This window comes from Pseudophryne corroboree, chromosome 8 (assembly GCF_028390025.1).
Source record: "Pseudophryne corroboree isolate aPseCor3 chromosome 8, aPseCor3.hap2, whole genome shotgun sequence".
In the NCBI taxonomy this organism is placed as follows: domain Eukaryota; kingdom Metazoa; phylum Chordata; class Amphibia; order Anura; family Myobatrachidae; genus Pseudophryne; species Pseudophryne corroboree.
Window position 1 is genome coordinate 442,064,837 of NC_086451.1, and position 27,423 is coordinate 442,092,259.

The window sequence follows — 27,423 nt, forward strand, 5'->3', positions numbered from 1 at the left end:
ACAGCTGCACTTCTCTTCAAAAGTTTTCATTTAATAAAACTGAGAGATCTTTAATGTTTTGTTCTCTTTGTGTAGCGAAGAGATACGATGGGGAAAAGCAGAATTGTGATACTGACTTATGTAGAGTGTATCTTACTGCTAGTATATCATCTATAAAGCTGTGTTTGCAGACAAGTCAGTGTTAGAATTTGGAATTAAAGCGCTGTTTTTGTTTTGAACAATTCACTTTTGGAGCCATTGTCCCTGCAACGGATACATTGGTGTGGTATATTAGGTAGATCAGAGTTCAGTCGACAGTGTCTAGGTTGACCACTATTGGTCGACATCAGTTTTTTTACTTTTTGCGGTATCGTTTTCTCCGTACAGTGACTGGGAACACCAATTAGTGCACCGTGTCTCATCGCGAGCTTCGGGCAAGGTGCCACGCTCCGCTAGGCACATGTTACCGTTCCCAATTGTAGTCCACGTGGCTCGTAAAGTATGAAAACGTAAAAAAAATGTGAAAAACTCATGTCTACCTTTTGTTGTGTCGACCTAAAAACCATGACAACCTACTTACTGTCGACCTAAAGACCGGATCCCGATACATCGGGGTGACATTGCTGTAAATAGAGGGGACACTATAGTTGTGTGTAGAAATCCTGTAATTAGTAAATATGCCCCTTAGAATCGCAGTAGTTTAGAGCAGCATAGAATTTGCCGGCAGATAAGAACGACTTGCAATTTCTAGTCTGCCCAATTATTAACCCTATGATTACTGGGTTAGAACCCTGCAACTTGCATTTCCAAATTTGGAGTGAGGTCAGTTTCTCAGCTGAGTCCACTCCTCCCCCTTGTTGTCTGTTTTTTTGGGAGAGCTGTAAAACTGGAACAACCAGGAAATGGTCAGCGGTGGGTGGAGAGCACACAAAAACCCTATTGTCTGGAGGCTGTCCCACAAGGCTTTCCGTAGCAGCTGCACCCTTTTTGGAATTCCGGGGCTATGAGGCAGAGCAACGAGGAAGAGGAGGGAGGCAGAGACCGCACCTATCCTGTTTGAAAAGCACCTTTCTCAGCTCCCTCCCCCTGGCAGAACAAGGTATTGGGGAGAGAGAGCGAGGGAACATGTCAGCCAAGACATCAGGACTCCGCAGAGCTGGGAATGGCAGGATGAGGCGATGACAGCCGAGGGACGCCACGTAAGTGAAATGAAAGTGTGTGGGAACTGAAGGCTACTAGAGGAACGGACGTATCTGCCTCGTCTCCGAGACGGAGGATCGGAAGGAGAGCGAACAAAAGAGGGAAAACCCGTTTTCACAAAAGTAGATGGAACGGAAGAGAGAAGGATAACGTGGAGACGGACGATACGGAGAAAAGTGAAAGAAGGCGCAGGAAAGGATGATTTAAAAGTGGACGCCGGGAGGAGAGGTCACGAGACCCCAGACGCCTGGAAGGAAGTATTGCATCTATCCCCGCAGCGTGGGGTAACACAAGGAAAGGTGAGTGACCCACAGCAGACATTAAGGGGTGCTCAGAAACATCCCGATTCCCTCCAATGCTTTCCTTTATCCAACTTCTAATGACCTGAGACCTATAATAGTATTTATATAACACTTTTCTCCTAATAGGACTCAAAGTGCTTTATATTTGTATTTTCTACACAAAATACCAGGTTACCCCGGTAATCATACAACAGTGATCATCCGTCTGGGCTGGGACAATAGGAAGTGCCGTTCTTAAGACTATCCAGCAGCCTGTGCCTGTCAGTCTGCAGCTTTTGTGATTGTTGGCAGGGCTTGCTGAGGCTTGTAGTTCTGTGACAGCTGGAGAGCCAGATGTTGCAGAACTGTAATCCCAGAGCATTATTATTAATGTGAGTTTGTGGTAGATTCTGTACATGAACTGTGTGCTCTCACTGGCGAGCCCGCCTTGCCATATACCCCCACTGCTTCCTGCCCCTGCAGCATATTTCTCAGTTACATAATCTGCCCTGCTGCAGAGAGAAGGCTATTTATATGTACTGGTGACCTCTCCCAGCAGCTAAGGGTCAGGAGGCTGCACCGCCCGCTGCTGGGGCATGCCAGCCTCATTCCACCCTAGTGTCACGCCAGCAGGGTTCTCCAGTCATAATAACAAGCTGGGACGTTATACCTCTGTTGCTTAATTTCCAGCACCCGCATTGATCTAACAATGCCTGGGGACAAGTGGTGATAGAATAGGAGAATGTGGGGTAGGACGGTATAGAGCAGGCCTGGCCAACCAGTGGCTCTCCAGCTGTTGTGAAACTACAAGTTCCAGCATGCCCTGCCACAGTTTTTCTATTAGAGAATGTTAAAACTGTGACAGGGCATGCTGGGATCTGTAGTTTTGCAGCAGCTGGCGAGCCACTGGTTGGCCAGGCCTGGTATAGAGAGAGGGTTATTTAACCCAGGATCCTGGCCAGCAGAAGATTTAGATTTTATGGGTAATTATATGAAAAATGGCCCCTTTTTTTTACATTAGAAATTCCCACAAAACAAAGGTTGTTATAACTATAGCTTTTATCATATTATTATAAGGCAATTTTTTTTTTTTTTTTTTTTACAATTTCGAATTAAAATTAAGTTTTAAAAATTTCCTTCTATATCTATAAAGATTTTTGGACAAGATTTACTAATCTGCGGTTTGACAGAGCTGTCTGGCTGATAAGTGTCTTTGGCCAATAGTTTTAAAACAACAGAAATAAATTATATGCCGGACTGGTATAATATGTGTTTCTGTTGCCGAATTATATCTGTCGGTCAAATCCACCAATCCACGGGGTGCTTTGACAAAAATGGAGTAAATTTAGCCCTTTGTTTTTATTTTAAAGTCACATAGGGAATGATACAATTGTTTTTTGCTCGCCGCTAAGTAATGGGCTCCAAGTGGAGCAATGCAATTGTTTTGGAGCGCCCAAATGCACCCGGTTTAGCGGCGTAAAACCGCTTACTCCATCTAAAGTAATGAGCGTTAAAATCGGATCAACAATTGAATTGCTCCATCATGCACCCATTATTACCAGCACACAGTAAGGGATTGAATCGCCCCCATAAACCGAAAAGGAGCTTTTGCCATTGCTTATATGGGACACGCTGGCAAGAGAACCCACCTCTTTTATCCAAATCTGTACCGTAAACACAAAGGATCCCACACACATTCTTGCAAATGCCCGGATTCGTCATCGTGTGTGCCGTAGATGACCGCAATCTCAGATAATGGTCCCCCGATCGTTATCGAGCATGGCGGGAATTATGATTGGATGCTGACTGGAATCGGCCTATGTGTATGGTCACCCTTCACCTGCACTGATAAATCTGTAATCTCACTTCTCTTGTGAGACGTGCGCTTCCAGTGATGTCAGTGATGTGCCTCGGTCTGTTCTGTTGTTTGAAGTACCTGCAAGTTTAAAATGCCCTTTATCTCAATTATGTGGGGGGTAACACGTAGCAATGAGATGCTACCAACTATTATTTCTAGTAGAGATGACATAAAGCGTCAGGGGTAACTTGGAATTACTACTGCTGACTACAATCAATGTACCCGAAATTTGCCAACATTTGATTATTAATAATTTACAATACAGGGACTATTTAATAGTAATATCAAAATGAGAAATTTGCTCCAGAAAAGCAATTCTGAAATAAGGAGTTAGCGATACACATGGCATGTAGCCTGTGTGTCTCCAGCTTTGGACAACAAGGCCCAAATGTAATAGGCCACAGGCATCGGTGAGATATGGTAGGGTATAGACAGTATTAAGGGGCGATTAGTTTTGAGGTAAAACCATGTTGGATTTGCCTTAAAACTAATTGCCACTTTAAATTTAGCCCCTGTCTCATCAGCATAGGGCGAGTGTCCGCAAATAGGGGGCTATTTAATTTGGGCCCATTATAATGCCCTTCCAGCCTACAGTACATACCAGCTGGAGCACTATACTGTGCCTCTATGTTGTCTACAGTATATGGCTCTTGTAATAGTGTAAATGAATTGTTCTACTTGCGCCTTCATGTTCTCAAACCTATAATAGCGGGGGCCATCTTTCTCTTTTTCTTTGAACCGTTAGAATATATCCACAAATCGAACTGCCTGATGCAGAGATGTGTACAGATCTGATGTTTTGCAGTTCATCGATTATCGTCAAACTGTGCATGCATCTGAGTCGCACTGCGCAGATGGTCTTGCAACGGCGGTCGCAGAGAGGATTCCCGCAAAATGATTGACAGTCGGGGACTGTTTAGGTAGCAGGGTGTGTCTCAGCCTGCGTCTGCAATCCTTTACGCAGTAGCGGATAATCAACCAACAAGCCACTGACGCTGTATTTTTGTATGCAGCCGCTGGGGCTCACAGAGCCGCCGGGGTACGTCTCGATACAAATCCACTTGGCTGCGGCATGTGCATATAGTCACACCGTATCCGTGTACACATTTGCAGCTGCGGTGGCATTAGCGCACATCTCTGAATCTAGTCTGTCGGATTGTTTTCTTACTGCAGTCATGAAGTCGGCCCCTGGCACTGCTTATGGAAAGTAAGAGAATAAATCAGACACAGACTACTCTGAGAGCAGGCTGGTCGCAAAGTGCTGCTGGTTCTGGCATCTTATTTACATACAGAAGTCACTGGCATTTCAGGAGAGAAGTGGCCGTTAAAATATATATAAAAGTGTTTCTGGAACAAATGGCAGCCGTGATAGGTTGTGTGTTGCATTGAATAAAAGTAATAGTGCCAAGTGGATGTACAGATGTAGCCGTGCTCATCCTGGCTGTATCTAACGGCACCGGCAGTTGCAGCCTGCCGCATACAGTCGTTGCTGCGATGTGTATTCACGTGTGTACCCATCGCTGCTGGCTACATCTCTATACACACGGCCTGCTGATAATGACTTTATACATCAGTGGTGTCCAGATGTCTTTCATAAAGCGCACTCTGAGTGGGAAGGAAATGTAATTTACCCCGTTTTCACTGCAAATTACATTTTTTATAGCAGCTGCGTATTTGCGCCCACAATTCTTGCATATCCAGTCCGATGCCATCGCAGAAACCATGAGCTAAGGGTAACGGGATACGTCTCATTGTGACCTAAAGAAAAGCGCGTATGTGCCCGACTGGAGACAGATGCTTTGTGGGTGCTCAACCATGGCGCAAAATTCAGACATTACTACAAACACTGTGACGTATTAGCCAGCCACACATAAAGCAAAAAGGCAAGCAACTGGGCAAAAGCATGCTGCACTGCAGGTGGGGCAGATGCAATATGTGCAGAGAGAGGTTCAGATTTGGGTGGGGTGTGTCCAAACTGACATCTAAATTGCAGTGTAAAAATAAAGCTGTCCGGTATTTACAGACTACATGCAAAAGCAGCCAGTATTTATCCAGCACAGAAAAAATATAACCCACCCAAAGCTAAATCTCTTTCCATCCAACACGGCAGAAGCCCCTGGACGCAGCGTGTAAAACACGGATGCCTAGTGACTATAAAGGTGCATGCCGTTGGGGAGGCAGCCGTAATGGTGACACTCAATATGTGGACAATCCATATGCTTACGGCATAATACCTACACAATTGTAATTCTACACAAATTTTAATCGGACATTATGGCCCTCATTCCGAGTTGTTCGCTCGCTAGCTACTTTTAGCAGAAATGCAAACATAAAGCCGCCGCCCTCTGGGAGTGTATCTTAGCATAGCAGAATTGCTAACGAAAGATTAGCAATTCTGCTAATATTAGCATAATTGCTAACGAAAGCAATTTCCTTGCAGTTTCTGAGTAGCTCCAGACCTACTCCTAGATTGCGATCACCTCAGTCCGTTTAGTTCCTGGTTTGACGTCACAAACACGCCCTGCGTCCGACCAGCCACTCCCCCGTTTCTCCAGCCACTCCTGCGTTTTTACCTGGCACGCCTGCATTTTTTAGCACACTCCCTGAAAACGGCCAGTTTCCGCCCAGAAACACCCACTTCCTGTCAATGAGCAGAGCGATTGAAAAGCTTTGTTCGCCTGTGAGTAAAATAGCATAGTTTTGTGTAAATTCGCATAGCACTGAGATGCATACGCATGCGCAGAACTGCCGGATTTTAGCCCATTAGCAATTCTGCTAAAATTAGCAGCGAGCGAACAACTTGGAATGAGGGCCTATAACTTTCAAGATGATGCTCTACGATCATGTTCAATGTTACAATGTACACACGGTTAAAATGCTGTAAAAAAACATTACAGCTATTTGCGTATCATGCCTGCGGCATATTGAGTGTCAGCATAACTTATGTATTCCTGATCTTGGGAGATCCTGTGGCAATCTGCCCGTGTGCAATGTTTACTTTACATTGGGCACATGCCATAAGGAAATTACCCCTGGTGGGATACGGTCGTTAGGTCGACTCAACGTAGGTCGACTGTCATTGAGTCGACCACGATAGGTCGACAGGGTATCTAGGTAAAAATGGTAATTAGGTCGACCTGTACTAGGTCGACAGGTCAAAAGGCCGACAAGAGGTTTTTGTGTGGTTTTTTTAATAAGTTTTCGGACTTTTTCATACTTTAAGATCCACGTGGACTACGATTGGGAACGGTAACCTGTGCCGAGCGAAGCGGTAGCAGAGCGAGGTACCTTGCCCGAAGCATGGCGAGTGAAGCGAGCCATGCGCGGGGACACGGTGCACTAATTGGGGTTTCCCGTTACTTTACGAAGAAAACGACACCAAAAAAAATCCAAAAACTCGACCTTTTCACCTGTCGATCTAGTACAGGTCGACCTGTCGACCTAACGCATGTCGACCTAAGTTGAGTCGACCCAACGACCCATACCCCTCCTGGCGAAGTTTGTCCCGATACATTTACAGCACGAGTACACCTGCACACAGCTAATGCAAAATGTAGTCCTTTTGTGTAGTGAAAGTGACCTCTGTGTACAACAAAGGATACACCTATACATTGGCCCTTCCTACAAGTACACACCTGTATATCTTATTTCACTGTCATATCAGTAATCCTGGTCTCATTTCCGCACTGCTCTCATTGGCGCTGTACAAATGTCCTGACACTTTGCTCAGTGTATCAATGCGCTTTGGCAGAAATCTGGGTGCACCCACCTAAATCCAGGGAGCATGGCCCCGCCAGACCTTGCGTTGTGCATTGGCCATCTCCGGTTTTATGACTGAAGCTCACTATGGCCCTCATTCTGAGTTGTTCGCTAGCTGCTTTCGTTCGCAGCGCAGCGATTAGGTCAAAAAATGGCAATTCTGCGCATGCGTATGCGGCTCAATGCGCACGCGCGTCGTACTTTCACAAAAGCCATTGCAGTTTCACACAAGGTCTAGCGACGCTTTTCAGTCGCACTGCTGACCGCAGAGTGATTGACAGGAAGTGGGTGTTTCTGGGAGGTTACTGACCGTTTTCGGGGAGTGTGTGAAAAAACGCAGGCGTGCCAAATAAAAACGCGGGAGTGGCTGGGAAAACGTAGGCGTGGCTGGCCGAACACAGGGCGTGTTTGTGACGTCAAAACAGGAACTAAATAGTCTGAAGTGATCGCAAGGTAGGAGTAGGTCTCAAGCTGCTCTGAAACGACACATTTTTTTTTGTAGCAGCGCTGCGATCCTTTCGTTCGCACTTCTACTAAGCTAAGATACACTCCCAGAGGGCGGCGGCTTAGCGTTTGCACGGCTGCTAAGAGCAGCTAGCAAGTGAACAACTCGGAATGAGGGCCTATGTGTAAGCAAGAGGTGCTCTATAAAATGGAATTGTGTTAGGTTAACAGAGACTGTTTATAATGACTACTATATATAGTGCTTTCTTTGGGAAGTCGGTGACCATTCTTATATAACATAGATTTCTTTTTAAGTCATTATCTGCATTCGTTGGGTATGTGTGACTGGCGGTCAGGAGACTGCCAGTCACAATACCGATGGCGGTCTCCCGGCTGTTGGATGGCCGGCGGGTAGGCGAGCGTAACGAAGCCCCTTGCGGGCTCGGTGGCTCGCCTGCGCTCACCACAGGTTATATTCCCACTCTATGGGTGTCGTGGTTACCCATGAGTGGGAATAGTCCCTGTTGGTCGGCATGCCGACCATCAGGATTTTCAGATGCCGGGATCCCGGCGTCGTTATTGTGACCGCCGGTCACAGAAATGTAACCCATCTGCACATGTAAGTAATGAAATGATACATAAATAAGGTGCCCGTATATCAGCGAGGTTTAGCTATTTAAAACGCATTGCATAAGATAGATGGTGCTCCAGCCAATCCGCTCCCAACTTTCATGTGTTTGAAAAATGACAGTTAGGAGCTGATTAGCTGGAGCACCATTTATCATATGCAACAAGTTTTATATAGCTGAAAACTCGTTGATAAATGGGCCCCACAGATTTTCCATGTCTGCACAGATACTTGTTACTGAACTTCTACATGACACCTCCTCTTTTTCCCGTCTGTAGATGTTCCTCCATCGTTCTATGAAGTGGCCATCTCCACCAGCCTTCTTTTCCAAGCTCTTTGGTTCCTCGCCAAGTACGCCATCACATTCAGAATGCTCTCCCCAAAAACCTAAACGCTGGAATTTACCTGTGATCCCATTTCCAAGTATACACACTCTGCGCTTGTTACTTCCCTCCCGAAAAAGAGATGACAACCCCAAATCTTCTTATGCTAGCATTGACATTGAACACTTTCAAATCTGCATCAACTTGGTCCATCACATCATAGACCTCTGTGCTTCCGGATGTCTGTGGCTCTTTTCTCCTGTGTTTCGGATAACGTTGGATGTCTTTGGCCTTCAAGGGGCCCTAAAGCTGTGGATTCATGGACTTGCTATTTTCTTGGCCACAACGTACGGCATGTATCTCCTTCTGTGGCTTGCCCAGGAATATATTGTCCAGTTGGCCTCCTTTTATGGTATTTTACAGACGTTGGTGCTGATTGTTAGCCTGAGGGCTGAGCGAGAAGAGGAGAAGGGGGAAGAAGAAGCCATTGTAAATGAGGAGGCGGAGAAAGAGGAGGATGAGGTTGAAGGTGAGATGGAACATGGTGAGGATAGGTGGGCTGGTGGAAGTGAGGATGAAGGGGACTCCCATGATGAGTGGGAAAGTGAGGGAGAAGAAGAAGAAGTAGGGAATGCCTGAATAGACTTGAAGAGAGCTCAGCTCACCCCCCATTTGAATACGGCAACATGAAAGCCTATATGTTGTTTTGAGAGATACCAGTTTGGCATCCAGTTTTTGGAACACAGTCCAAGGAAAAGAAAACATGAGAGATGGAACCAATGAAATCATGTTCGTATAACAGTGACACACCACAATATGAAGGGACTGTGGACTACGAGAATACATTTTAATAATAGGGCTTACTTATGTACAACAATATGTATGTGAGGTATATAGGGGATCCATCCTAACTAGAGGGGCTCTATGTTTAGGAGATATCACACTGGTAGGCAATAATTTATATTATTATTGATATGTTATATACAGTATGTACTTTTATATTTTTACCTTATGGAGTGAGATTGAATCAGTTGAGCCAAAATGAGCGATTTTTGTAGCACTCCTGTACGGACCATAATGCACTTCAAATCAAAGAGAAAGAAACGAACTATGCCATGAGGGATGGGACCATTTAGCACCAGCAAACTTGATGCTAAGGTTTTGGAAGTATTTATAGATAGCGAAGATACGTGCCGCTGCAAATGTAGGCAGGAGCATGGATCAGCGATGGTGCAGGGAATCCAGAACCACTTCAGGGATCAAAGTTTTTATTCTGAGCCAGAACTATGTCACAACCAGGGTTGTATGTATTGTTCACAGTGCCCCAAGTGTTGCTGGCAAATACGCCCTAAATTGGCAAATGCGCACCGCACAAGCTTGTACCCCACTATCTAGCGCCAGCTCCTCAGTTTGTTTGTTTTTACATGGAAAAATGGGCAACTGGGAAAGACCAAGAGGCATAAAATACTGAAGGAAAAGGAATAGGATCAGGTCAATATAAACGCACTGCTGAATTGCCCTGTGTCACGTGCCAAGTTTGTGTCTTTGTTATATGTGGCCCTGGTCAGGACTGATCATATCCTGATTCTCCGGGTCAAATCCGAGCAGAGAAAACAGAATAGGGATGCCTGTCAACCAATGGGGAAATCGTTAGCGGCCCATTGTGTTAGGTCTGCGTATGCGCAGCATCTAGCCATCGATATCTTCCCGTCGATGGTATAAAATCATCGACCAATGATGGCCATCACTAGTACAGAACGGGATCTGTAAGAACATTTCTAGAGAACTGAAAAATGGAGATGTGCAGTAATAGTTAAAACGGTACTTTCACACTGACAAGTCACATATTTATTAAGTTCAAGCTTCTGAACGTTTTGATGCGGAGTTGGAAGTTAATTGGGCATTCAGAGAACAAATACGTATATTCACCAAAACGCAGAGCTGTACGCATCTCGAGATGTGTTCAGTGCGGGCCTGCAGCTACCCTATACTAGGAGCAAACGGTACGCCACCAAAGAGGCATATTTCTCTTACACCCAGCTCTGCGTAGTCCGCATTTGTGTGAATGTCCCCTTTACTGAACATGACAACATAAGAAAGCCCCATTATAACTCTGAGCAGTGCAAATTTGTGCAAGATAACGCTCTGCAAGCTGGGGTACGGCCAACTCTGTGTCAGCCCAATAATGTTTTTGCTCTGCTCTCCTGGCTGGCCAGACATGGGACAGATTGAAAGCACGCTGTGTGCGTGTGCCAATTCCTTCCTCTGCCCCTCTCCCATCAGCTCCCTGCTCCAAGATAGCACTGCTCACTGGTTCCCAGTACTGGAGCAGGGACCCTGGTGGCGGCTGTAATTAAATCACTATCTGGATTAACCCTCCGTTAGGCACACCTCAGGCGCCTGTTAGAAAATCATCATTAGCACCTAATTAACTCAATTCTCACGCTCTTTAAGTGATCAGTGATCTTCATTAGTACGTACAAAGAGAGAAATCGTAGGTTTTACGTGCCATTTCAGCAGAAAATCTGAGGCAAAAAAAAGAAAACATGAGTATAGGTTTGGGCGCAGTGTGCCTGAGAGGTCACCCTAGACAAACCTACATATTTCCGCAAAATATCCAAAACCTTTGTAATTTTCATTCATAAAATGAGCAAAATAAACAATAGATGAAAATAAAAGGAATAACTAACCTTCAAAAGTCGTCGGAGTTTGGGTGCAGTGTGCCTGAGAGGCCAGGAGGGTCACTACTGCACTCCACGCAGGCGGCGGGAAAACTGACTAGGGGGGTTTCGAACAGCACCTAGAGATAGGAAGAAACTTGGAGAGGGGAGCGAGAACAGCTTTGTGGCGCCTGTCATGCCAGCTGTGCCTGACTGAGGGTTAATTAGCATGCTAGACATGCTATTTTTCTCATGTATGGAGTCTCTCTGAGGATATATGGTTTTTTTTACCTATCTGAATAGCCTGTATTTATTGAATGAGGCCTTGCCACATAGGTAGCAGCACCTGGTCACATACAAGCCATTCATTCGAAGCACCTAGCAGATGCATTGGTTCCAAGGTGGCCCCTCACGTGGGTCACCAGATTGGACTCGCAGGGCAATATGGGGCTTGGGTTGAGGCGCTGGAGCACACACTCCTGTTGCTTTGTTCACCAAGATAACCACTTGCAGGATAGCAGCGGCCATTTTCTGACAGGATTTTCCCACGTCATGGATGGTGGTATCTCACAGTGAATTCATACAGGCCTCAAATGGACATTTTCACCCTCCTACTTTTGTATGACACTGGGAAAGTGACTGTACACCAACCCACCGCTAAATCCTTGCACCCGTATTCTGATATAATATAAGCTAAAAGCCTAGGTACATAATTTACGTTTGAGTGACTGTTTCCAGACTACCTCTCTTCCTTTGGTGACACTAAGGGGCTGATTCACACATCGCTATTGGACGCTATTCACACATCGGGGATGTGCGTAACCATTGAATTAACGTACACCAGTCAGGCCCCACATCCACTCGCGTAGCCAAGAAAGCAATAGCAACAGTTTCCTTCCATTTTCCGACATGTAATGGTAAATGTAAGATGTCTGTAATGTTTTATGTTTGCTTTCATTTTAAATGTAAATTGTGTGTTTTGCCATTTTATGCTATGTTATTTAACTAGACATTAAAAGATAAGAAAGTGACATTTCTAATGATGGGAATATTGGTTTGGAAAGACTAGCACTGTTGTAGAGAGTATAGAATGTAATGCTGGTACTGGGCAGATGGGTGGAGTCAAACATTGGAGAGAGATAAAGTACTTTAACCAATCCGCTAATAGTCATTTGGTATCCGGTCATTAGGTCGACCACTATTGGTCGACATGTTCTAGGTCGACATGAGTTTTTAACAATATTTTTAATTTTTTTTAACTTTTTCATAATTTACGATCCACGTGGACTACAATTGGGAACGGTAACCTTGCCTGAAGCATGGCGAGCTAAACGAGCCATGTGCGGGGACACGGTGTACTAATTGGGGTTCCCGGTCACACTACGAAGAAAACGACACCAAAAAAACAAAACAAAAAAAACTCATGTTGACCGTGCTCATGTCAACCTAATTGCTTCTGTCAACCTATTTTAGGTGTCGACTTAGTTACTGTCGACCCAGACACTATCGACCTACGTGTGGTCGACCCTATGAACCACACCCGAGTCATTTTACAGGCTAGAAAAATGACAGAAGGCGATTGGCTGGTACTTTATCTCTCTCCAAGCTTTGATACATCTCCCCCCGAGTATGGAATTGGTAACCGGGTGGTCGGATGGTAGCTTACAAACAGCAGTAGAGCTACTGTACATGTGCTTTGTGCATAACAAGATGGCTGCCCACAGATAACATAACAAGATGGCTGCCCACATTCCGCTTTTGGGAACTCTGTGTAAAATGTTTTGCTTGACTTTGTGCTAGAGTTCAGGCCCAGATGGAAATGGAAAAACTTTGCCTCAGAGCTCGGCCAGCTTTGAATTCATTATCATTTTCATTTTTCCTTATTTTTTATCTCCTAAAATTCATCTCGTACAAGCTACTGTGTGTGTGTGTGTGTATGTTTATTTATTAAATCAGGAGAGTGAGGTGACACGAGACTGTTTATTATGTATTACTACCATGCAGAGGAATGTTTATTACTCCATAGTATGTGCCTGTCATTGCACTGTCACATGTAAGGTTCTCCTGGGGACTGCAAGAGATGTCCTGTAGGATCAGGACTGATTTCCACCACTGCCGAGCTCAGGTAAAAACAAATGTGTTTCCCAGGACCACTGTATAATAGGGTAACACCGCTGAAACTGAAGCCAGGAGAATAGCAGACATGGAGTATGTGCTCTGAACGCTGTCTGCGCTGTAAGCTGCCAGGACTGGTGGTTTCTATGCAGGGGCGGATCCAGAAGAAAATGATAGGGGGGGCACCATGGAAGGGGCAAGTACATTTGCGTGCGGCTTCGGTGCATGTGAGGTGGCGCTTCTTATACAATGCCCACAGTTGTAGCGCTCATTATGCAATGTCCACTGTACTGGTAGTGCCCCTTATATAGACCCCATAGTAGTGGTGTCCCTTATGCAATGCCCGTATTGCCCCCAGTAGTAATGTTGCCTGTAGTAATGCCCCCAGTCATTATGCCCCCAGTGGTAATGCCCCTGCAGTTATGACCCCAGTAGTTTAGCCACCAGTAGTAATGCCCCCCTATAGTTTGCCCCATTGTAGTTTAGCCCCTGTAGTTATGCCCCCCTTATAGTTTAGCCACCAGTAGTAATGCCCCCCTGTAGTTTGCCCCATTGCAGTTTAGCCCCTGTAGTTATGCCCCCCTTATAGTTTAGCCTCCAGTAGTAATGCCCCCAATAGTTTGGCCCCTGTAGTTATGCCCCCAGTAGTTTGGCTCCCCCTGTAGTTTAGCCCCCAAGTAGTAATGCCCCCAATAGTTTGGCCCCTGTAGTTATGCCCCCAGTAGTTTGGCTCCCCCTGTAGTTTAGCCCCCAAGTAGTAATGCCCCTGTAGTTTAGCCCCCAAGTAGTAATGCCCCCTGTAGGTGCCCCCCAGTAATAATGTCCCCAGTAGCTGCCCCCCCTCAGTAGTAATGCCCCTTGTTGATGCCCCCCCCAGTAGTAATGCCCCTTGTTGGTGCCCCCCCAGTAGTAATGTCCCCCCGTAGTTTCCCCCAGGAGATGCCCCCGCTGCATTAAGGAAGAAAAAAACATAATACTTACCGAGCCCCGTTCCCGCGCCGCTGCAGTCCTCCTTCTGGCTGGCGTCCTCTCCTCAGTACTATGAGAGAGATGTCATGACTGACGTCTCTCCCATAGCGCACGGCGCAGTGACAGCGCCGGAAGCCGGAGCTCAGTACTGAGCTCCTGCCTCCGGCTACCGCTGTGCAGGGAGACGGGCGCCCGCTGGTAACACAATCTCAGCGGGCGCCCGTCATCTCCCTGTGCGGCGCCGACGCCGCGCGGGGGACGGACGGAAGCCACAAATGACAGGGGGGGCACGGGCCCGAGTGCCCCCCCCTTCCTGGATCCGCCACTGTTTCTATGGAAGGATGTTTGGTACATCCATCCCTGGGTGCAAAATAAGGCACCAGTGCCCTAGCCCTGTATGCAGCAAGTAGACCAAACTATCCAGCTACAGGGTGTCTCTGAGTTACTGTATATCTGCTCTCTCCATGTACCAGTGCATGGGTTGCACAGCAGTAGCTGCTCTGGATATAGAGCAGGAGGAACACGCATCAGCACAGTGAGATGGATGCAGCTGACATATAGGGACAGACAGTGATATATTAGGAAACTGAGTCAGATCTGACTAATGTAAGGGCAGTGACTGTCAGGATGTATACGTACACTTCTCCAAGGATTCCTTCTCTGGTGCGGACAGGTCTGGGCATTTTACTCCAGAAATAGCAGGACGGGTAGGATGACATGTGCACTGCCATAAATCCAGGTAACATTTACTACGCACAATTGAGGCATCCACTTTGACCGCAAAGTTTGGACAAAGCAATCTGTGCTAAAATGTATCTGTATATTATATATAGTAATTAGATGTATAAGACTATGGGGTCTTTGTACTAAGCATTGGAGAAAGTGGAGAAAGTTAAAAGTACCAGCTGCTGTCATTTTTCAAACACAGACTGTAACATGGCAGTTAGGAGCCGATTGGCTGTTACTTTCTCTCTCTCCACTTTACCTCTCTCTATGGCTTAGTACATAGGGGGTCATTCTGACCTGATCGCACGCTGCCGCTCATCGCAGCGATCAGGTTAAAAGTGCGCTTGGCTGACAGCCGACGGCTGTCGTTGCCTAGTGATCGCCTCTGCCTGATAGAGGCGTTTGCTGGACGGGAGGGGGTGGCACAGCGTTTTGAGGGCGCGGTCCGGCCAACGCTGGCGTGGTCGGACCATGCGGGGGCGGGCTGCAGCGGCTGCGTAACGTCCCACGCAGCCACTGCGACCCAGGCAGCGATGAGTAGCTCCCGGCCAACACGCAAAAGCTGGCTGGCCAGGAGCTACTCCTGAAGTAAAAAAACATGGCCGCTGTGTGATGCTTTTGTACTTCTGCGAGGAGGGGGGACGGGCCTGACATGCGGGACAGACTAGCCCTGTGCTGGGCGTCCCCCCACATGTCTGTGTTACTGATCATTGCCCTGCAAAAGTTGGCGCGGCTACTATCAGGTCTGAATTAGGCCCATAGACCCATAGATATTACAGCTTTTTTTAATTAACCTTAAACAATAAAAAAAATGAGCAGTACTGATATATTCCAATTAATAAATCAATCCACAAGATAAAGAGTAGTGTTAAAAATAACTATTTAAAGCAGCAATCAGTCCTGTGACAAAAAAAAGAAGTGTATTAATGATTAACAATTCTGCAGAAGCTATGTAATTACCTTGGCAACCACAGTCACATGGTATATGCTGTGAGCAGAGAGTCTTTGGAACATTTCTCTGAGCTCTATGTTTTAGAGATTCAATGTACCTCGATGAGGCAAAAAAAGTAAACTGTCACTGCAGATTCATACAGTTGTTTCAATCCAATGTGAACAAAGAATGCAACATATGTATATCCCGCAAAAAATAACCACAGAAGCCACAAACTGACGCATTTCTCCACTTTCAAATGTGGTTTCATCTGCTATAGATTTTCTTGTGCCACACACGCCATTGTTAAAAAATAATAATAAAAAAATAAAACCACTTGTTTAATGGCTCTTTAATATATTTAATGTCAGTGTAGAAATATCAGGTGCACCAAGGCAGTGATGTGCGGTGAGGTAAATGGCTGGGGAGGCACTGGCTAGTATCAGAGACAGATTTACACACACACACACACACATATATGAACACGAGGGTTCATGTGGCCATTATACAAAGGTTCACTGCCTCACTTGACCACACGTCAATGCACCTAGGCAACCTTTAATGGGTTTAACCAGAGTTTCCAAACTCCATTATTACAGTCCAGATTTTAAGGATATCTATGTTTGAGTTCAATCAAATTGGTTATGGTACTTATTAAGTCACCTGTGCTCAAACATGGATATCCTTAATACCTGGACTGTAATGGTGGAGCTTGGGAAACGTAGGACTAAACTATTCCTTATAGAAACGCACTTTAATCAATCATTGGGAACCAATGCCCTGGCTCCTGCTGTTTGTATAGGTTGCATTCTCATGATTACTGGCTCCTGCAACAAAATGGCTGTCTCCATGGTAGACATGATAGGGGTACTAGAAATAAATGTATTATCTGTCCATGTAGCAGACAAGTAAGTGTTTCTTAGGACGTAGAGAGCCATGCTGGGACCCGGTAATGTTTGTGGGGGTGCGGCCTAGAACGGGTGTACACACCCCTTGAAAATAACAGGAAACATTCTAATGCAACGGGTACAGGAGGGGGCATGGGGGAGGGCACCCACTTCCTACCTTGCTTGTGTGAAGTGTGTACCTCCACCTCGGCCGGCACCATCTTCCCAGTGATATTTCTATCACAGTCTTTGCTTTCAATGTGCGGGCCTGTCTTCCCGAAGATTTCACTGGGTAGAAGGCGCCGGCCTGTATATGTATACTCTGGAGGGAGAGGGGCAGCTGACCTGGGCCCCTCCAACATCTAGGCCCGGGTAATTAGTATAGACATGAAGAAACAATGCACTCACACAATGTAGATATAAATTCTTTTTATTAATTAATTTCTGTCTATCTTCTTTCGAAATACCACGATCATTATGTAAGATGGCAGATCTCTGAAAAATAAAATAGATAATGGATTGGGTGAGGTCATTGCCAATTACTTCACACACTACAAAACATTATATAGATGCACAGCACAGGTACAGTACAGACAGCAGCAGTGCCAGTCTCCCCTCACACACTACTACACCATGACATGTACACACAGCACAGGTACAGTACAGACAGCAGCAGCACCAGTCTCCTCCTCACACACTACTACACCATGACATGTATACACAGCACAGGTACAGTACAGGCAGCGGCAGTGCTAGTCTCCTCCTCACACACTACTACACCATTACATGTACACACAGCACAGGTACAGTACAGACAGCAGCAGCACCAGTCTCCTCCTCACACACTACTACACCATGACATGTATACACAGCACAGGTACAGTACAGACAGCAGCAGTGCCAGTCTCCTCCTCACACACTTCTATACCATGACATGTATACACAGCACAGGTACAGTACAGACAGCAGCAGTGCCAGTCTCCTCCTCACACACTTCTATACCATGACATGTATACACAGCACAGGTACAGTACAGACAGCAGCAGTGCCAGTCTCCCCTCACACACTACTACACCATGACCTGTACACACAGCACAGGTACAGTACAGACAGCAGCAGTGCGAGTCTCCCCTCACACACTACTACACCATGACATGTACACACAGCACAGGTACAGTACAGACAGCAGCAGCGCCAGTCTCCTCCTCACACACTACTACATCATGACATGTATACACAGCACAGGTACAGTACAGACAGCAGCAGTGCCAGTCTCCTCCTCACACCCTACTACACCATGACATGTATACACAGCACAGGTACAGTACAGACAGCAGCAGTGCCAGTCTCCTCCTCACACACTACTACACCATGACATGTACACACAGCACAGGTACAGTACAGACAGCAGCAGTGCCGATTTCCCCTCACACACTACTACACCATGACATGTACACAGCACAGGTACAGTACAGACAGCAGCAGTGCCAGTCTCCCCTCACACACTACTACACCATGACATGTATACACAGCACAGGTACAGTACAGACAGCAGCAGTGCCAGTCTCCTCTCACACACTACTACACCATGTCATGTATACACAGCACAGGTACAGTACAGAGAGCAGCAGTGCCAGTCTCCTCTCACACACTACTACACCATGACATGTACACACAGGTACAGTACAGACAGCAGCAGTGCCAGTCTCCTCTCACACTACTACACCATGACATGTACACACAGCACAGGTACAGTACAGACAGCAGCAGTGCCAGTCTCCCCTCACACACTACTACACCATGACATGTACACACAGCACAGGTACAGTACATACAGCAGCAGTAGTGCCAGTCTCCTCCTCACACACTACTACACCATGACATGTATACACAGCACAGGTACAGTACAGACAGCAGCAGTGCCAGTCTCCTCTCACACACTACTACACCATGACATGTATACACAGCACAGGTACAGACAGCAGCAGTGCCAGTCTCCTCTCACACACTACTACACCATGACATGTATACACAGCACAGGTACAGTACAGACAGCAGCAGTGCCAGTCTCCCCTCACACACTACTACACCATGACATGTATACACAGCACAGGTACAGTACAGACAGCAGCAGTGCCAGTCTCCTCTCACACACTACTACACCATGACATGTATACACAGCACAGGTACAGTACAGACAGCAGCAGTGCCAGTCTCCTCCTCACACACTACTACACCATGACATGTATACACAGCACAGGTACAGTACAGACAGCAGCAGTGCCAGTCTCCTCCTCACACACTACTACACCATGACATGTACACAGCACAGGTACAGTACAGACAGCAGCAGTGCCAGTCCCCCCCTCACACACTACTACACCATGACATGTATACACAGCACATGTATAGTACAGACAGCAGCAGTGCCAGTCCCCCCCTCACACACTACTACACCATGACATGTATACACAGCACAGGTACAGTACAGACAGCAGCAGTGCCAGTCTCCTCCTCACACACTACTACACCATGACATGTATACACAGCACAGGTACAGTACAGACAGCAGCAGTGCCAGTCTCCTCCTCCCACACTACTACACCATGACATGTACACACAGCACAGGTACAGTACACACAGCAGCAGTGCCAGTCTCCTCTCACACACTACTACACCATGACATGTATACACAGCACAGGTACAGTACAGACAGCAGCAGTGCCAGTCTCCTCCTCACACACTACTACACCATGACATGTATACACAGCACAGGTACAGTACAGACAGCAGCAGTGCCAGTCTCCTCCTCACACACTACTACACCATGACATGTATACACAGCACAGGTACAGTACAGACAGCAGCAGTGCCAGTCTCCTCCTCACACTACTACACCATGACATGTACACACAGCAGCAGTGCCAGTCTCCTCCTCACACACTACTACACCATGACATGTATACACAGCACAGGTACAGTACAGACAGCAGCAGTGCCAGTCTCCCCTCACACACTACTACACCATGACATGTACACACAGCACAGGTACAGTACAGACAGCAGCAGTGCCAGTCTCCTCTCGCACACTACTACACCATGACATGTACACACAGCACAGGTACAGTACACACAGCAGCAGTGCCAGTCTCCCCTCACACACTACTACACCATGACATGTATACACAGCACAGGTACAGTACAGACATCAGCAGTGCCAGTCTCCCCTCACACACTACTACACCATGACATGTATACACAGCACAGGTACAGTACACACAGCAGCAGTGCCAGTCTCCCCTCACACACTACTACACCATGACATGTATACACAGCACAGGTACAGTACAGACAGCATCAGTGCCAGTCTCCTCTCACACACTACTACACCATGACATGTACACACAGCACAGGTACAGTACACAAAGCAGCAGCGCCAGTCTCTCACACACTACTACACCATGACATGTATACACAGCACAGGTACAGTACAGACAGCAGCAGTGCCAGTCTCCTCATCACACACTACTACACCATGACCTGTACACACAGCACAGGTACAGTACAGACAGCAGCAGCGCCAGTCTCCTCTCACACACTACGACACCATGACATGTATACACAGCACAGGTACAGTACAGACAGCAGTGCCAGTCTCCTCCTCACACACTACTACACCATGACATGTATATTGTATACACAGCACAGGTACAGTACAGACAGCAGCAGTGCCAGTCTCCTCCTCGCACACTACTACACCATGACATGTATACACAGCACAGGTACAGTACAGACAGCATCAGTGCCAGTCTCCTCCTCGCACACTACTACACCATGACATGTATACACAGCACAGGTACAGGAGAGACAGCAGCAGTGCCAGTCTCCTCCTCACACACTACTACACCATGACATGTACACACAGCACAGGTACAGTACAGACAGCAGCAGTGCCAGTCTCCCCTCACACACTACTACACCATGACATGTACACACAGCACAGGTACAGTACAGACAGCAGCAGTACCAGTCTCCTCCTCACACACTACTACACCATGACATGTATACACAGCACAGGTACAGTACAGACAGCAGCAGTGCCAGTCTCCTCCTCACACACTACTACACCATGACATGTACACACAGCACAGGTACAGTACAGACAGCAGCAGTGCCAGTTTCCTCCTCACACACTACTACACCATGACATGTACACAAAGCACAGGTACAGTACAGACAGCATCAGTGCCAGTCTCCCCTCACACACTACTACACCATGACATGTATACACAGCACAGGTACAGTACAGACAGCAGCAGTGCCAGTCTCCTCCTCACACACTACTACACCATGACATGTACACAGCACAGGTACAGTACAGACAGCAGCAGTGCCAGTCCCCCCCTCACACACTACTACACCATGACATGTATACACAGCACAGGTATAGTACAGACAGCAGCAGTGCCAGTCCCCCCCTCACACAATACTACACCATGACATGTATACACAGCACAGGTACAGTACAGACAGCAGCAGTGCCAGTCTCCTCCTCACACACTACTACACCATGACATGTATACACAGCACAGGTACAGTATAGACAGCAGCAGTGCCAGTCTCCTCCTCACACACTACTACAGCATGACATGTACACACAGCACAGGTACAGTACACACAGCAGCAGTGCCAGTCTCCTCCTCACACACTACTACAGCATGACATGTACACACAGCACAGGTACAGTACACACAGCAGCAGTGCCAGTCTCCTCTCACACACTACTACACCATGACATGCATACACAGCACAGGTACAGTACAGACAGCAGCAGTGCCAGTCTCCTCTCACACACTACTACACCATGACATGTATACACAGCACAGGTACAGTACAGACAGCAGCAGTGCCAGTCTCCTCTCACACACTACTACACCATGACATGTACACACAGCACAGGTACAGTACACACAGCAGCAGTGCCAGTCTCCTCTCACACACTACTACACCATGACATGTATACACAGCACAGGTACAGTACAGACAGCAGCAGTGCCAGTCTCCTCCTCACACACTACTACACCATGACATGTACACACAGCACAGGTACAGTACAGACAGCAGCAGTGCCAGTCTCCCCTCACACACTACTACACCATGACATGTACACACAGCACAGGTACAGTACAGACAGCAGCAGTACCAGTCTCCTCCTCACACACTACTACACCATGACATGTACACACAGCACAGGTACAGTACACACAGCAGCAGTGCCAGTCTCCTCCTCACACACTACTACACCATGACATGTATACACAGCACAGGTACAGTACAGTACAGACAGCAGCAGTGCCAGTCTCCTCCTCACACACTACTACACCATGACATGTACACACAGCACAGGTACAGTACAGTACAGACAGCAGCAGTGCCAGTCTCCTCCTCACACACTACTACACCATGACATGTACACACAGCACAGGTACAGTACAGACAGCAGCAGTGCCAGTTTCCTCCTCACACACTACTACACCATGACATGTACACACAGCACAGGTACAGTACACACAGCAGCAGTGCCAGTCTCCTCCTCACACACTACTACACCATGACATGTATACACAGCACAGGTACAGTACAGACAGCAGCAGTACCAGTCTCCTCCTCACACACTACTACACCATGACATGTATACACAGCACAGGTACAGTACACACAGCAGCAGTGCCAGTCTCCTCCTCACACACTACTACACCATGACATGTATACACAGCACAGGTACAGTACAGACAGCAGCAGTACCAGTTTCCTCCTCACACACTACTACACCATGACATGTACACAGCACAGGTACAGTACAGACAGCATCAGTGCCAGTCTCCTCACACACACTACTACACCATGACATATATACACAGCACAGGTACAGTACAGACAGCAGCAGTGCCAGTCTCCCCTCACACACTACTACACCATGACATGTATACACAGCACAGGTACAGTACAGACAGCAACAGTGCCAGTCTCCCCTCACACACTACTACACCATGACATGTATACACAGCTCAGTTACAGTACAGACAGCAGCAGTGCCAGTCTCCTCTCACACACTACTACACCATGACATGTACACACAGCACAGGTACAGTACAGACGGCAGCAGCGCCAGTCTCACCTCATACACTACTACACCATGAGATGTACACACAGCAAAGGCACAGTACAGACAGCACCAGTACCAGTCTCACCTCACACACTACTACACCATGAGATGTACACACAGCAAAGGCACAGTACAGACAGCAGCAGTGCCAGTCTCCCCTCACATACTACTACACCATGACATGTACACACAGCACAGGTACAGTACAGACAGCAGCAGTGCCAGTCTCCTCTCACACACTACTACACCATGACATGTACACACAGCACAGGTACAGTACAGACGGCAGCAGCGCCAGTCTCACCTCATACACTACTACACCATGACATGTATACACAGCACAGGTACAGACAGCAGCAGCAGTGCCAGTCTCCTCCTCACACACTACTACACCATGACATGTACACACAGCACCTGTACAGTACAGACAGCAGCAGTGCCAGTCTCCTCCTCACACACTACTACACCATGACATGTATACACAGCACAGGTACAGTACAGACAGCAGCAGTGCCAGTCTCCTCTCACACACTACTACACCATGACATGTACACACAGCACAGGTACAGTACAGACGGCAGCAGCGCCAGTCTCACCTCATACACTACTACACCATGACATGTATACACAGCACAGGTACAGTACAGACAGCAGCAGTGCCAGTCTCACCTCATACACTACTACACCATGACATGTATACACAGCACAGGTACAGTACAGACAGCAGCAGTGCCAGTCTCACCTCACACACTACTACATCATGGCATGTATACACAGCATAGGTACAGTACAGACATCAGCAGTGCCAGTCTCCCCTCACACACTACTACATCATGGCATGTATACACAGCACAGGTACAGTACAGACAGCAGCAGTGCCAGTCTCCCCTCACACACTACTACATCATGGCATGTATACACAGCACAGGTACAGTACAGACAGCAGCAGTGCCAGTCTCCCCTCACACACTACTACACCATGACATGTATACACAGCACAGGTACAGTACAGACAGCAGCAGTGCCAGTCTCCTCCTCACACACTACTACACCATGACATGTATACACAGCACAGGTACAGTACAGACAGCAGCAGTGCCAGTCTCCTCTCACGCACTACTACACCATGACATGTACACACAGCACAGGTACAGTACAGACAGCAGCAGTGCCAGTCTCCTCCTCACACACTACTACACCATGACATATATACACAGCACAGGTACAGTACAGACAGCAGCAGTGCCAGTCTCCCCTCACACACTACTACACCATGTCATGTACACACAGCACAGTTACAGTACAGACAGCAGCAGTGCCAGTCTCCTCCTCACACACTACTACACCATGACGTGTATACACAGCACAGGTACAGTACACACAGCAGGAGTGCCAGTCTCCTCTCACATACTACTACACCATGACATGTATACACAGCACAGGTACAGTACAGACAGCAGCAGTGCCAGTATCCCCTCACACACTACTACACCATGACATGTATACACAGCACAGGTACAGTACAGACAGCAGCACTGCCAGTCTCCTCCTCACACACTACTACACCATGACATGTACACACAGCACAGGTACAGTACAGAAAGCAGCAGTGCCAGTCTCCTCCTCACACACTACTACACCATGACATGTATACACAGCACAGGTACAGTACAGACAGCAGCACTGCCAGTCTCCTCCTCACACACTACTACACCATGACATGTATACACAGCACAGGTACAGTACAGACAGCAGCAGTGCCAGTCTCCTCCTCACACACTACTACACCATGACATGTATACACAGCACAGGTACAGTACAGACAGCAGCAGTGCCCATCTCCTCCTCACACAAAGCTACACCATGACATGTATACACAGCACAGGTACAGTACAGACAGCAGCAGTGCCAGTCTCCTCTCACACACTACTACACCATGACATGTACACACAGCACAGTTACAGTACAGACAGCAGCAGTGCCAGTCTCCTCCTCACACACTACTACACCGTGACATGTATACACAGCACAGGTACAGTACAGACAGCAGAAGTGCCAGTCTCCTCCTCACACACTACTACACCATGACATGTATACACAGCACAGGTACAGTACACACAGCAGGAGTGCCAGTCTCCTCTCACACACTACTACACCATGACATGTATACACAGCACAGGTACAGTACAGACAGCAGCAGTGCCAGTATCCCCTCACACACTACTACACCATGACATGTATACACAGCACAGGTACAGTACAGACAGCAGCAGTGCCAGTCTCCTCCTCACACACTACTACACCATGACATGTACACACAGTACAGGTACAGTACAGACAGCAGCAGTGCCAGTCTCACCTCACACACTACTACACCATGACATGTATACACAGCACAGGTACAGTACAGAAAGCAGCAGTGCCAGTCTCCTCCTCACACACTACTACACCATGACATGTATACACAGCACAGGTACAGTACAGACAGCAGCACTGCCAGTCTCCTCTCACACACTACACCATGACATGTATACACAGCACAGGTACAGTACAGACAGCAGCAGTGCCAGTCTCCCCTCACACACTACTACACCATGACATGTACGCACAGCACAGGTACAGTACAGACAGCAGCAGTGCCAGTCTCCCCTCACACACTACTACACCATGTCATGTACACACAGCACAGGTACAGTATAGACAGAAGCAGTGCCAGTCTCCCCTCACACACTACTACACCATGACATGTTCACACAGCACAGGTACAGTAAAGACAGCAGCAGTGCCAGTCTCACCTCACACACTACTACACCATGACATGTATACACAGCACAGGTACAGTACAGACAGCAGCAGTGCCAGTCTCCCCTCACACACTACTACACCATGACATGTAGTCACAGCACAGGTACAGTACAGACAGAAGCAGTGCCAGTCTCCCCTCACACACTACTACACCATGACATGTACACACAGCACAGGTACAGTACAGACAGCAGCAGTGCCAGTCTCCCCTCACACACTACTACACCATGACATGTATACACAGCACAGGTACAGTACACACAGCAGCAGTGCCTGTCTCCCCTCACACACTAATACACCATGACATGTACACACAGCATAGGTACAGTACAGACAGCAGCAGCGCCAGTCTCCCCTCACACACTACTACACCATGACATGTACACACAGCACAGGTACAGTACAGACAGCAGCAGTGCCAGTCTCCTCTCACACACTACTACACCATGACATGTATACACAGCACAGGTACAGTACAGACATCAGCAGTGCCAGTCTCCCCTCACACACTACTACACCATGACATGTATACACAGCACAGGTAAAGTACAGACAGCAGCAGTGCCAGTCTCCCCTCACACACTACTACACCATGACATGTATACACAGCTCAGTTACAGTACAGACAGCAGCAGTGCCAGTCTCCCCTCACATACTACTACACCATGACATGTATACACAGCACAGGTACAGACAGCAGCAGCAGTGCCAGTCTCCTCTTCACACACTACTACACCATGACATGTACACACAGCACCTGTACAGTACAGACAGCAGCAGTGCCAGTCTCCTCCTCACACACTACTACACCATGACATGTATACACAGCACAGGTACAGTATAGACAGCAGCAATGCCACTCTCCTCCTCACACACTACTACACCATGACATGTATACACAGCACAGGTACAGTACAGACAGCAGCAGTGCCAGTCTCACCTCATACACTACTACACCATGACATGTATACACAGCACAGGTACAGTACACACAGCAGCAGTGCCAGTCTCCTCCTCACACACTACTACATGATGGCATGTATACACAGCACAGGTACAGTACAGACCGCAGCAGTGCCAGTCTCCCCTCACACACTACTATACCATGACATGTATACATAGCACAGGTACAGTACAGACAGCAGCAGTGCCAGTCTCCCCTCACACACTACTACACCATGACATGTACACAGCACAGGTACAGTACAGACAGCAGCAGTGCCAGTCTCACCTCATACACTACTACACCATGACATGTATACACAGCACAGGTACAGTACAGACAGCGGCAGTGCCAGTCTCACCTCATACACTACTACACCATGACATGTATACACAGCACAGGTACAGTACACACAGCAGCAGTGCCAGTCTCCCCTCACACACTGCTACACCATGACATGTATACACAGCACAGGTACAGTACACACAGCAGCAGTGCCAGTCTCCTCCTCACACACTACTACACCATGACATGTATACACAGCACAGGTACAGTACAGACAGCAGCAGTGCCAGTCTCCTCCTCACACACTACTACACCATGACATGTATACACAGCACAGGTACAGTACACACAGCAGCAGTGCCAGTATCCTCCTCACACACTACTACACCATGACATGTATACAAAGCTCAGTTACAGTACAGACAGCAGCACCAGTCTCCCCTCACACACTACTACACCATGAC

The 27,423-nt window shown here is 47.4% G+C and overlaps 2 protein-coding genes across 3 annotated transcripts in view; one reads left to right on the forward strand and one right to left on the reverse strand.

The window, feature by feature from the left end:
* Window positions 1–871: 871 nt before the first annotated feature.
* C8H6orf47 (chromosome 8 C6orf47 homolog) lies at window positions 872–13,101 on the forward strand. Its single transcript, XM_063938119.1, has 2 exons — window positions 872–1,478; window positions 8,428–13,101. The coding sequence occupies exon 2, from the start codon at window positions 8,428–8,430 to the stop codon at window positions 9,109–9,111; it is 684 nt and encodes a 227-aa protein (XP_063794189.1). The 5' UTR covers window positions 872–1,478; the 3' UTR covers window positions 9,112–13,101.
* Window positions 13,102–17,174: 4,073 nt separating this feature from the next.
* APOM (apolipoprotein M) overlaps window positions 17,175–27,423 on the reverse strand; it is a 211,130-nt gene continuing 200,881 nt past the window's right edge. For both annotated transcript variants that reach the window (XM_063935745.1, XM_063935744.1), the window contains exon 6: window positions 17,175–17,255. In XM_063935745.1, the coding sequence (XP_063791815.1) occupies window positions 17,236–17,255 (20 nt within the window). In that variant the 3' untranslated portion in view covers window positions 17,175–17,235. The remainder of the gene's footprint in view (window positions 17,256–27,423) is intronic.

Excerpts from the sequence above, each read along its gene's own strand:
- C8H6orf47 (XM_063938119.1), top strand. The coding sequence starts at position 8,428 with ATGTTCCTCCATCGTTCTATGAAGTGGCCATCTCCACCAGCCTTCTTT.